General features: G+C 32.9%; 1 protein-coding gene across 3 annotated transcripts; it reads right to left on the reverse strand.

Moving 5' to 3' along the window:
• Positions 1–1969: 1969 nt before the first annotated feature.
• Positions 1970–3843, reverse strand: LOC142627191 (acyl carrier protein 1, chloroplastic-like). Of its 3 annotated transcripts, none has more exons than XM_075800993.1 (4): positions 3560–3843; positions 2756–2854; positions 2519–2641; positions 1970–2297 (listed from the first exon to the last, which is right to left on the reverse strand). In XM_075800993.1, exons 1-4 carry the CDS (start codon positions 3626–3628, stop codon positions 2169–2171), a joined length of 420 nt encoding a protein of 139 aa, XP_075657108.1. In that variant the 5' UTR covers positions 3629–3843; the 3' UTR covers positions 1970–2168. The 3 variants fall into 3 exon arrangements, with proteins under 3 accessions (XP_075657108.1, XP_075657107.1, XP_075657109.1); XM_075800992.1 differs by having other exon boundaries at positions 2756–2863; positions 3560–3744; XM_075800994.1 differs by having other exon boundaries at positions 2756–2851; positions 3560–3743.
• Between the last annotated feature and the right edge of the window lie 9415 nt (positions 3844–13258).

A 13258-nucleotide genomic window follows, 5' to 3' on the forward strand; every position in this document is an offset into this window, starting at 1 on the left:
ACACTACAATAATCATTTCACGTCTCTCTCGCTTTTCTTATCAATTTAATTAATGGACTTTCATCAAAAAAAAAAAGAAAAAAAGAAGTAATGGACCGTTTGGTTGGGTGAAAAGGAGAGAGAAAACGGGAGAGGAAAAGAAAAGGGGGAATTTAGTTGGGGTGTAAATCCAAATACCTCTAAAATTTAGGGAGAAAAATATAAATACTTCTAAAATTTAGGGGGTAAAATCTAAATTTTGAAATGTTAGGGTGTAAAATTCAAACACTCCTAAACTTTAAAATGTAAAATCTAAATTCTAAAACTTTAGAGTGTAAATCCAAACATTCCCAAACTTTAGGGATACAATTTGCAATTTGACCTAAAATATTTAATAGGGGCATAAGAGTAAATTTATACAATCTATTTTTTTCATCCTCTCACTTTTCTCTTTAAACAAATAAATGAGTTTTATATCCTTTCATTTTTCCACCCTTCCCCAACCAAACACCTTGAGAGAAAACTAAGATCTCTTCTATCATCTCACCTTTTTATCACCTCCAAATTTTTTATGGATAGTAATTTAGAAAATGGTGGGAGAATAGAAATGTGGGATAATAAAAAATAAAAAAAAAGTTTTCCCTCATATGTGTTATGTTGGAGTGATGAAAAAGTGTAAGGATAAAAAAACACTATTGTTTGGTTGAAAAGAAAAATGTGAGGATGAAAAATGGTAGTTTGTACAAATTTACTCTTATGACCTTATTAAATATAAATAAAATAAAAGTAACAAAAAAAAGAAAAAAAAAAGGTTGAACCAAAAGAAAACCAAAACAAATTGGAAAAAAATTAGAACAACAACATCAACAAAAAATAGAATGAGAAGTACCTCGAAAAGACAAAAACCAAAGAAAGATAAGTAGAAGACCAAAGGAAATTAACAATAAAATAAATGAAATAAATGAGCAGTAGAAGAGACAAAAACCAAAGAAAAAGTAAAAAAAGAAGAAGACGAAGAAGAAGAGATTAGATTCTGTAAAGATATGGTGTAAAATCCATATTTTACCTCTACGATTCCAATATGCCACATCATCTTATTATATGTTCAAGAATAAGCACAATTACACCCAATCAATTTCAAATTTCTAATACCCATATATATAAATCCAATCAAATTAAGAACTTATTAAGATATTATTAAGTGTGGTAGAGTGTATTAAATTTTAAGTAAAATATTGATGTAGAAATTGGGTTTTACACCCCTTTCTTACCAAACTCAAACTCAAAAAATTAGAAGTCCAAAAAAGAAACATTACACAGGAGGCACGTGGTTTGAAGTTTAAACTATGCACAATGGGGGCTTTTTAGTTTGAATATTTTGTGCTGGTTTTCTCCCCAATTTGAGAATAAAACATTTTGATTAACCGTAAGGAATATACTTGAATCTCACCAATTTTTCATCCTCTCATTCTCTCAAATAATAAACCTATAAAATCAATTTTCTCTCTACTTTTTACTTCCTCATATTCCGTCCACCCTAAAATCTTTTCAACCAAATAGACACAACATTCAGATGGCAGATAGTGTGCATTTTATTTTTATACTAAACAAATTACAATGAATTTTATTTTTATACTAACAAATTACAATGAATTAATTGAGCCTAAAGGGAAAAAAGATGGTGGAAATATGTCCTATAGCTTTAACAAAGAAAACAATAAAAGAAAAAAAAAAAGTTTTCGGAAGACATTTGAGGTTTCAATCATCTTCTGATATCATCCAGTACTGCCTAGAAACTGAATGTCACAAGCATGCAGTAATAACGAAGAATAATGCTACATACACAACTGTTTTCATAATAAATTTCACACCTCCTGAGTTTGTAGTTTATTGATTCTTACATAGGCCCACCACCTTGGTGTGCCACTAGACTTATTAGATAGGGAAAGAGATTACTCTTTGGATGCTCAATTCATAAAAAATAATGCAGTTAAGTTCAAAAACAATGCAATTAAATTCAAAACCATATCAGTTCTAATTCTGAGACTGATAAGAGGGGACAGCCATTTAAATCAAACATCAGAACAATTTAGACAAAAACCAAAATAGACCAAATTCTTAACATGATATTGCCTCAAAAGTAACAAAACTGTCAACACCCTAGCCAACTAGCTTTTTTTCTCTAAGCTTCAGCCTTCTTTCTTCTGAACAAGCTTCTCTATCAAATCAGCTGCTTCTTGGACTGTTGTTATGTTCTGAGAGCTTTCCTCCTCAACGCTGATATCAAATTCTTCCTCCAAACCCATTACTATTTCCACCTGCATTAGTAGTCTTGTTAATCATCATATCAAGTTGTTTAAAATTAATGATATCAAGTCTAAGTCAAGCAAAAACTATAAGTGCTCTGCCCGTCAAACCCTCAAGAGAGCAAGTACAAATTTTCCAAACAACCCCATTATAAAAAAGCTGTTAAATAAGCTTGTACCAAATAAGCGGATTCAAAGTCAAGCAAAAACTAAAGTGCTGAATTGACTTATACCGTATCAAGAGAATCAGCACCAAGAGCAGCGAACTTGGACTCTGGGGTGAGTTCAGTCTCATCAGACAAAGCTAGCTGTTTCTTCACTATCTCACAAACTTTCTGTACTGTCTCTGGCTTGGCCTGCCACATTCATAATTTCCAAAAGATTGTTTGGTAGATACGCATGCAGGAACTCATTTATAAAATTTAAAAAAAAAAAAAAAAAATCAAAAGTGTACAGGGAAAGTGAAATACCGCACAGCAAACATTGAACCTCGAGGTCCTCAAAGATGGATAAACATTCTTGGTCCAAACTACTCTAACCATGTTCAGTGCCGAAGTCCCATCAGTCTTCTGCAAAAACTGCATTTTTTAGATGTCCAAATTTGCAAATTGTAAATGGCAATACATCTCGTTCTCTTTTATTTATTAAAACTCCCTACTTTGAAGTGCTTTGTCCTGTATTCTAAATGAAAGATTTATAAATTATGGATTATCCCAAAAACATAAAATTGTTAAGAAATAGTGAGCTTAATCATTTTATCATTATTCTAACCATGAGCAGTGACCACTACTAAAAAATAATGCCACCTCTTCAATAATGCATTAGGCATTCAATTCTATTGTTTTTTTTAGTAGTAAGTTAAACATGCACTAAGTAGATTTTGAACCGATACTTAAATTAAGATGTGTCTATTTAACGTCTATTTATTTTGTTTTTTGCTGAAAGTATATTTTGAAAAAGTGAGAAAAAAAAAAAAAGTTTTAACAAGTTGTCCATTACATAAAAACCGAATCAGAGATGTCTCATGTCTCATATGAGACGGAGATTATTAACCAAAATCAATTAATCCAGACGAGAAAAAAAAAACATCTTATACGAATTCAAAAGTACACATGATTTACCTCATTCATTTCACGCTATAAAATGGAAAGAAGTTTTGGATATCTTTAGGGAACAAAAAGCATAAGCAATAAAAAAACCTCAACAAGTGAACAGATCTGAGATATACACATAAAGAGTTTAATATGTAAATGAACATATGAAAGTACATATACCCGGTTATTGTTGAAGCAGGGCTTTAGAGAAGCTCCGAAGTTAACAGAAGTAGCGGAGCAAGTGGCCATTGGAGTTGTAGCTGAGGAAACCAACGTGAGGTTCCAGGGACGAGGGAAGCAGATAGACAGCAAGGGTAAGTGAGTGAGTGAGTTGTGAACAGATTTAGCAAGTGGGCGTAAACAAACAAACAAGTTTTTATTAGGGAAAGGCCGGAGTCTCTTTTAGCCGTTGGATTTGGATTTGTGGGAAATTGTTGTCTCTACTCGTGTAGTCGGTGTGAGACAAACTCACAAAAGCAACTACCATACTTTATAAAAAGTTTCGCTTCAATAATTTTTTTCATAGAAATTTCGCTCCAATTATGTTTGGAATAATCTCATGTAATTAAAAATGATCATTATATATATCGTTCCCCCCCCCCCTTTCCCCCCTCAAAAAAAAAAAAGAATAATTTTTTTAAAGGCAAATGTTCAGGGCTTACTAAGATTAAAATAATGTGGGTCTCACTCTATAAAAAAAATTGGATAAATGGGAGAAAAAATGTGGGTCTCACATTTGCTTCCATTTCATTTTTTATTTCACACCAAATCTTATTTTACCAATTTTTTTTTGGTAGAAAGAGGAAATTCATTGGAGATTACAAATCAAGTAGAGAAATAGTACAACGTCTAATAGAGCACAAGCCATTAAAGTTGTAAACATAACTAGTCTCTAAGTCCTTAGGTGGACTGTCAAACAAAAGAAAGTCAACACTTTGGGTTGCACCCTTCCTGGCAAGGCCATCCACGCACCTATTGGCTTCACGGTAGCAATGTTTGAAAAAGATGTGGCTGAATCTAGTGGCCAACTGCTTGCAATCATCCATGAGATGAAATTGGCTTGAATTAGGTGGGTGAGGATTTGTTAGAGCATCAACAATAATCTTAGCATCTAACTCAACTTCCACATCAAGAAAGTTTTTTGAAAGGCAAATATTGAGCCCATCCCGTAAGGTCCACAGCTCAGCTAAGTAGCTAGATGATCTCCCAGTTTTCCTAGAGAAACCAATCACCCAGCTCCCACATTCGTCTCACAAAATACCCCCACCACTTGCGAGCCTAGGGTTCCTTAGAGACGATCCATCGGTGTTCAATTTCAGCCAACCATTACTTGGTCTCTCCCATCTTAAAAAGTCTGTCTACAGGCTTGGTAGCATTTTTGGGGCAAAGGACATATTTTGAAGCTTTGTTCCTAATTTTTGCAACAAATGTGAAGTGGGACTTTTTGTTGTGGAAGACCACTAGATTTCGCTTCAGCCAAATAGTCTAGATGGCAAATAGGAAGATATATTTCCAAGGAATTTGATTTGGGGGATTGGAATAATTTGATTTACCATTATTTTCCAGCCCATCAAGGAGGTCACTCCTATAAGATAGAGGGTCTGAAGGCTCTTTTCCCAGTGTCGAGGGTTCTTTTTATATTTTTTGTACCTTAGACATGCGTCTTGATGTTATTGGATAACGCTTAGTCTAGGCTTTTTCTAAGAAGGAAGTTGGGCCTAACGCTTCGCGAAATGGGCTCCAAAATACCATTTAGCTGTTGCCAGTTTGTACGCAAGCGTTGAGTCCAAAATCCAAGGGAAGATGCTGCAAAGCGGGTTTATCCTCTGTTTTTGCTGCAGAAGGAACTTTTCTCCAGTTTTTACCACATGACTGACTTTTTTTTTCTGCTGTGCAGTAAAACCTTCTGTTGTGCAATAAAGCTTTCTGCTATGCAGTAAAGATTTTCGCTGCGCAGTAAACCTTCTGCTATGCACTAAAACTTTTTGCACTTTTCTGCAACGTGAATGACTACTCTTCATTTTTTACTATAGAAATCCTTTTCTACTTCCTACACATAAACAAATCGAAAACCCAAATAAAATACCCATCAAGCAAATGCTAGTTTACATGGGTTAGCAAATTCTCAAATATATACAAATATATATTTGTAAATACACTTATATGTATTCACATATACATATATAAAATATATTTTGCAGAACATGAGAAATAATGTATACATGTGCGTATGGCAGAATAATGATTAGTTTGTGTCAAAAGTAAAACATGTAATAACAAAGAAATAAGAAAGTTTCAACAGAAAAAGTTTAACTAATATAATAGCTAACACGGTAAATATAATATAAAGGTGATACAGTAGAATAACTAGTACGACAAATAAAGATACCACAGCAAGACAACTGATGCAATGAATGTGATAAAAAAGTGCTACAACATAATAACGGGTATAGTAAATATAAGTTCTAACGTGTAAACTCAAATAAATTTGCAATTGAAATGAAGTATTGAATCTTCCTGTAGGATAAGTAAACCAAGAAGGAACTCAAACCCCAACTTGAACAACTTTGTTATAGGCTTTTGCTATCAAAATTAAGCATTTTGGAGAATAGGCCTAAATGGTTACTAGCTATTACTTTTGGGGGACTTCAAAGAGTGGGTTTGCTAAGAAGGAGTGAAAAGATTGTTTATTGATGCATGCCTCTATTCCTACTGTGTTTTCTCTCTTCTTTTTACCATTTTCTTTCTTTTTCTCTCTCTGTTCTTTTTACTCTTAATTTCTTATTGCTCTCTTGCCATGGGTTGTTCCCTCTTGGGTCTTTCCTTTTCTTGGGTCCCTCTCTCTAGGTACCTCCCTCTCTAAGTGCCTCTCAAGTGTTTACTTCTCTCTATTATCATGGGTTCCTCCCTCTAGGTGCCTACCCCTCTAAGTGCCTTCCTCAGGTACTTATTGCTTTCTCTTACCATGAGTTCTCCCCTTTTAATTTATGGCTACCTTTTCTTTTTATAGTGAATTGATTCAATAAGATTTCTCCCTTTTACCCTTAGGGTCTCACCAATTGTTTTTGGTTTGTTGTGGGCATTTCTTTAAGACTACCCACCAACCCATTGGTTGCTCGGCCACTATCTCTGCTCAGAATACGTTTGTTGCACCATTACTCATTTCGTGACAAAATTCTATTTTGTTTGTTCTTGTTGTATACCTCTACCTTTAGGTTCAAATGGATAAGGATTGGGCTACCTCACTACCTACTTCTATGACATGCATCAGATGGTCCTAACCATCTACTACCTCTTTTTGGTAAGATACTATCCCAGCAGAGTATATTCCTAAAAGAAGTCATGGCTAGAAGCCAAATATAGATCCATTTTCCCCCCACCACCAAACCACACCCTCCAAATTCCCTTGACTGTGGGCCCACCTCTTTTGGTATTGGCTGGGTACAGGTTGGTGGTGTTCCGGCTCTTGTGTGCTTGCTCCACTATCTTCTATTTTTGTCTTCTTTCGTTCCCACGCCATTTCTACCGTGGCAAATTAGATTTGTTTCGTTTTGCTACGTGTCTCTATCTTATTTCTTCATGCGTTTCCTGTTGTGTTTGTCATTTCCTTTGATTTAACTTTTCTTTCTTTCACGCAATTCCTGCTACTGACACTTCCTATTGTTCCTTGTTTCTTTTTATCATGCTTCTTTATATTAGTTTTCACACCTATCCTTTTATACAAAAGGATTTGGGCCTTTATGGGCCAAATAATGTTAACTGGATTAAAAGGGTCTTGGGCCCAATTTGCCTTAATCTGTCAAAGTCATTCTGTTGAAAAACTGTATTCTGCAGCAAATCTGTATTTTGCTGCAAATTTGTATTCTACTGTAGATCTGTGTTCTGCTGTAGATCGCTTTCCCTTGCACTTCTATCTTTGGATCTTTCTTGCTTTTTGGTCGTTTTGGTGGGTCTTTGGGCCTTGCTTTTCATTGGGCATTCCTCCGTATGGGCTTTTGAGTCTTACTTCTTATTGGGCTTTCTTTTGGATACGGATTTGCAAAAATGGGCATCAACACACAGCTAGGTCCATATTGGGTTAATCATTGCATAGCCACAAAGAGCATGAATGATAGTTTCCGGAGCTTGTTGACATAAAGGGTAGGTAGTATCCGTGTCCATATTTTACCAATATTTTACTATCCACTTTCTTTCACTTTACTAATATAAAACTCAATTTCTTCCCCTTTACCAATATTAAAGAGAAGAAGACATGAAGAAATTTAATGAAGGATTGTGGAATTATTGAACAAGGTACCATTGTTGTATTTTATTTGATTTATAATTATTTTTTTAAAATAGGATAAAATTAATATGATGTTAATTTTTATTTTTAATACATGTATATTGTAGCACCAATGGATGGGAATGTAGTTGCAAGTGAGACTCAATACTTTGCTTCAAAAGATTGTTTTGACTTAAATTAATCACTTCAAGAAGGTATTATAATTTTATTTCATTTGTGATTTACATTTCATTGATCATAGAATATAATGTTTATTTTTTTAAACTCTTGTTTTAATATTATAAGGATAAAAGGCCCCAAAATGCATATTGGGCCAATGGCTTTGTCTGATGGTGTTCATTTGTCCGAGGACAGATTAACAGTAATGAAGATGTCAGACTTAGAGGTCCACAAGCAAGTTGCGATCGAAGAAGCTAAGGGAGGTAGTCCGAGGAGGGGTGTCCCCTCGGCTAAGCGAAGCAAAAGTCAGATGGTACATCCTGTTGTCCAAAATGATCTTCTAGGAGGTCCTATTGATAATGATATGTTTCATGGGAGCACAGAGCAAAGGAACGGCTATAAAATATCGAAGAGAAAGCTGCTATCACCGTATTGAATGCTTTGTATCCAAATCTCTGGTTGCATTAATGAGGAAGTGATATCTGAACAATGATTTTCAGCCTTACATCTATTACCCAAAGACTTTAAGAAGGTGTTAATGGGACAAGTATCAACACCAGCAGTCTAGACCTACACGTGGAGGAAGGAAATAAGAAGAAAGAGGAAGTATAAAATAGACAAAGGTCCCTGAGAAAAGGGGATCAAAAGAAAGAGGGAGAAAAATACTGTAGACTGACGAACAATAGCTATAATCTGTCCTTAAGAGAAAGAAATATAAGAATCAACCTCCTCGGCTTGAGTCTGAGGACAATTTTCATTATACAAACTATTCCATCTTCACCATACTGTGATATTGGCCCACTGTCATTGTTAGCTAAACTCATTAGATCCTAGATTTCTAACCCATTCTCTACAAATTCATTGTATTGGGCTCTTTGGGCCTATCTCTTTCCTATTTTGGGATTAGGTGCAAATTGTGTCTTTACAAATATAGCTCCAAAATTAATATGATGTTAATTTCTATTTTTAATACATGCATGTTATAGCATCAATGGATGGGAATGTAGTTGCAAGTGAAAGTCACTATTTTGCTCCAAAAAATTGTTTTGACTTAAACGAACCCCTTCAAGAAGATATTATAATTTTATTTTATTTGTAAATTTACATATCATTTATCGTAGAATATGATTATTTTTTCAACTCTTGTTATAATATAGCACCAATGGATGACAATGTAGTTGTAAGTGAGACTCATCAATTTGTTCTAATGAATTGTTTTGACTTAAATGAATTGTTTCAAGAAGGTATTATTTTTTTCATTTTATTTGTAATATATAATTCATTTATCATATAATATGATGTTGATTTTTTTAAAAAAATTTGTTTTAATATAGCACGAGTTGATGATGATTTGCTTGCAAGTGAGGTTCATTGAATTGTTTCAAAGAATTGTATTAAATTAAATGAGCTACCAAATGATGGAAAAAATAATAATACTTGTGGAGACCAAATAATTGATTGGAATGAATTATCGCTAAATTTAGCAGTTGGTTTACATCAATTCTTTGTAATTAATATTCAAATTGGTGTATGGACTTCTATAAATTAGAGCCATGTGAAGAGTTTGACAATCAATGGCTGTTATGACAAAATATGACATGCTCTGTAACAAACATGTAATTGGTTTATATCAAATCAAGCATTTTTGGATACCATATTACCTTCATGGCTATTATTTTTTTTTTGGTGGAATGACAACAACCAGAAAATTGGAAAGTATAAATGCATTTTTTTAAATGGTTTGTTAGTTCTAATACAGACTTGATCCAACTCATCAAATAAGTAATCATTATTTACCATTGATTTCTTTTATTGTATAATTTTTATTTATTTATTTGTAGTCTTCATGTGTCATACAAAAGTTTTTAATTTATTTTACTATTTGGAATCTTAGGTTGATCTTGCCATTGAAGATATTGAGCAAATACAATCACATGATATAATGTTGGAGACATATAGAGATTCTTCTTTAAGATCAATGTCACTGTTAAAAGACTAAACACATAATGTTTTGATGTCTTATGCTTTCAAAATTTTTCAAGAGGAGTTTGAGAGTGCAACACAATATTCGGTGCTTCAAGAAAACGAAATTGAATTTGTGCTACAATATTATAAAGGTGAACTAGTCAAAGGCACAAGGTATTATAAAGACAAAAGTTTTTTTTTTCTTTGTTGTGCTTGCTCTAATTCTTACTTCATCTTTTTCTTTGTTTATTTTTCCTCAATGATTGATCTTCTTCTTCACGTTACCGATTTTGCAAGTGATATGTTTCTCTTCCCTCTCTCTCTTACAAAATTCATGAGGAAAAAGTACAAGTAAGCCCCTCACTTCAACGTTGTGCTGCAATGCCGCCACTGATTTTGGTGACATTCCAGGCACTTTTCATATGTTTTATTATTTTTTTTTTTGGGGAAAACTCATATGTTCTGAGGGATTTTTTTTTTTTTGTGTGTGGATGTACTGATGTTGATTGTTTCCTGTGAGATGGTTTTTTTTTTTTTTTGAATGCACTAATGTTGGTTGTTTCCTATGAGAGGTTTGTGATTTTAGTTTTTTTGTTGGTGTAAGAGGTTTGGTTTTGTTTTCCTATGAAAGACGCTTGAGTTTTCAAATTTTTCTTTTAGGAATAAACAACAGGAATATGACTAAAGGCTTGAGTTGGTAAGAGATGTGAAAAAGGGCATTTTGGTCTCTTTATTAATTTTTCTTTCTTCTTATAAAGTTGACCCCACAGTTTATTAAGCTGGCAAAATACTGATATAAATTTGAGTGTTAAAGAGCACCCTGTAATGTGATGTGAACCGAAATAATTGAAAGATAATAGACTTGGGAGAATGAGCAAGCCTTATTGAGATAACTCCTATCATTAACCCTAAATTTAAATAACAATTTATTTAACACATCGTTTAGGTCTCAATTCAAACTTAGTTTTTTTTTTTTTTAATAAAAAATTTTTATATAAAAAAACCAACCTTTAGCCCAAAACGTCACCGAGTCCAGCCCACTTGCCAAAACACGCACACACCAACAAAAAAAAAAAAAAAAAAAAAACCCTTTGAAGAATAGTTTGCACACAAAGCTCGAAACTCATCATGTTTAACCAATATCAGAGCATTAATCTCGAAAAGCAAAGAATGGAGAGTTTGGGAAGAATGTGAACTGATGTTAGAGATTCTCAAGAACATGCAAAGGAATAGTAAGGATGCAAGATTTGTGAGAGTAAATGTCAAAGATTTTCAAGAAACAACCAACGTATTAAGAGCCTAATGAAGCTTTGGAGATCCAAGAACAACCAAAAGTTCAATGATCCCATGCAATTTCAGAGAATAATGATAACATACTTCAAGAATCACCAACAATTCAAGAGAGTAATATGTTGGAGGATGTACTTACTATAAATTTGAGTTTGAAAATAAAGGCTTTGACGAACAGTGGCGGCTCCATGATTTTTTCTAAGGGGGTCAGTAGTGGTGGAGTTAAGAATTTGTCATGGGGCGATTAAAATTTAAAATGATTATATATATATATATATATCTATAACTTTCATATTATATACAATAATCCAAAATAAATACAATTTAGTCTACAATACAGCTATATCGTATAATAGTCTAAAAATTTATTAATAGTTTAAAGATTAGTAAGACAATAACCATTAAATGCATAATAACTTATTATATTTATGTGTAATATTAATTAAATAAAAATATATGATAAAGAAGAATAATTTTTTTTTATACAAGATAAAAATTTTACTTTAACTTAATGTAAGTGTATATGTGTGTGGATAAAAAAGAATAATAACTAATCTATGAGTAGGACTTGGAGTATGTGAAACTAAGAAAAAAAACTAATATAAATTATTTCTTTTGAAGTGTATAACTTTTTAACTATATATGTGGTCACTCTCTTGGAATTGGAGCAAACAGAGATAAAAGCTAAGAAAACTACTTGATCAAACAAAGATAAAAGCTAAGAAAATATAGAAGGGAGAAAAAGAGATAGAGAAAATGAGGAAATAATCACAGATATAAATATAGATATGTTGGTTGGAACGATAGTGTAATTTTTTGCTGACGAGGAAGAAAATTGCAGGGAAAAATAGCTTCATTTTGCTGTCAATGAAAAAGTAAGCCAAAGTCCCAGATCGAAAATTTATTTATTTATTTATTTTTTGATGAATGAGCAAAAATTTGAAACATTTTTTTACTATAAAATTAAATATTTTAAGAGTAGTGCTGTTGACACAACACTTACACAAAAATTTCACAACAAAATATAGGTGACAAGTTCTTAAAAGTGGGTAAAAAAAAAAGTTATATATTAGCAAAAAAAGAAAGGTAAAAAATAATGTCAGTTGTGTGTCAAAGTAAAAACTAGTTACAACTTGTCACTTAACCTTCATTATAAAATTAATTATTGTGAAAGTAGTATTAAAATGATCATATTCAAGTTTATTTTAGCTGAATTTAAACTAAATTTAAGGTAAGGGTGTTCAAATATTTTTTTTTAGGGAAGTCAAAACAAATTTTTTTTTTTAAATTTTATATATAAAAAAAAATTGCTAGGCCAGGGGGTTCATTTGAACCCCCTGGCCAGCACGTAACGCCGCCCCTGACGAAGCAAAAAAGATAAATACAAGTGATTTTTTCGTGATCTTAAATAAGCTTGCCTCAATTCCACACATTAAGTTTGTTGGTGAGTTCAAGGATGTTGGAAGCAAGGCTTTCCTGTTCCTAGTGCTAACAAAAGTCGTTAAAGAACTGGTGCAAGTATCCAATGTCAGAATTCTTATCATTCAATATATCAAAATTCGAGGTCAAGTTTTCTTCAATCTAGGGAGAAAGATACAGTGTGAGCAAGTGTCAATTTCAATGTCTTGAAATCTTGAGGGCAAGATTCATCTTAAAAGGAAAGGAAATGTTATGACCCTGGATGCTGTGTTAGATAAAGTGTTATTTGAACTATTTGAATTTAGGGTCAATGATAGGAGTTATCTCAATATGGCTTGTTTGCTAGTTTTAGTAGTGCCAGTTATTCTCAATATGCTGTTTTCAAATGTAATTGTTATCATCAGCCTTCTTTCTTATTGTATTCAAGGGGGTAAAATGAATGATAAAATTAAGTAGAAAATTAACCCAAAAAGTTTATTCTCCCTCTCAAGTTTAGGAGGCTAGTCACCTTGAATCGACTAAATCATCTTTTCAATTATCTTGATTCAAATTGTAATGTGTTTTGTTAAAATAATATACATGAATAGTCTTATAATTTGTCACATAATGACTGGAAAAGATAGCTCCAAACATGTTTGGAGGCAAACTTTATTCTGTCTCGTCCATCCCCTCCACACCCCCCCCCCCTTTGAATTACTAGGATTGCACCTATATTTTTAGAAGAGTGCACCACATACTACAAGATCCGAGTAGAAAAGATA

This window comes from Castanea sativa, chromosome 3 (assembly GCF_040712315.1).
Source record: "Castanea sativa cultivar Marrone di Chiusa Pesio chromosome 3, ASM4071231v1".
Lineage (NCBI taxonomy): Eukaryota > Viridiplantae > Streptophyta > Magnoliopsida > Fagales > Fagaceae > Castanea > Castanea sativa.

What these genes read in the sequence shown, in the direction of transcription:
- LOC142627191 (XM_075800992.1), bottom strand. Translation starts at nt 3,628, where the DNA reads ATGGCCACTTGCTCCGCTACTTCTGTTAACTTCGGAGCTTCTCTAAAG. An exon ending in CCTGCTTCAACAATAACCGG is followed by an intron (nt 2,864 to 3,559) that starts GTATATGTACTT and finishes TAAAAAATGCAG; the next exon opens with TTTTTGCAGAAGACTGATGG. An exon ending in GGTTCAATGTTTGCTGTGCG is followed by an intron (nt 2,642 to 2,755) that starts GTATTTCACTTT and finishes TGAATGTGGCAG; the next exon opens with GCCAAGCCAGAGACAGTACA.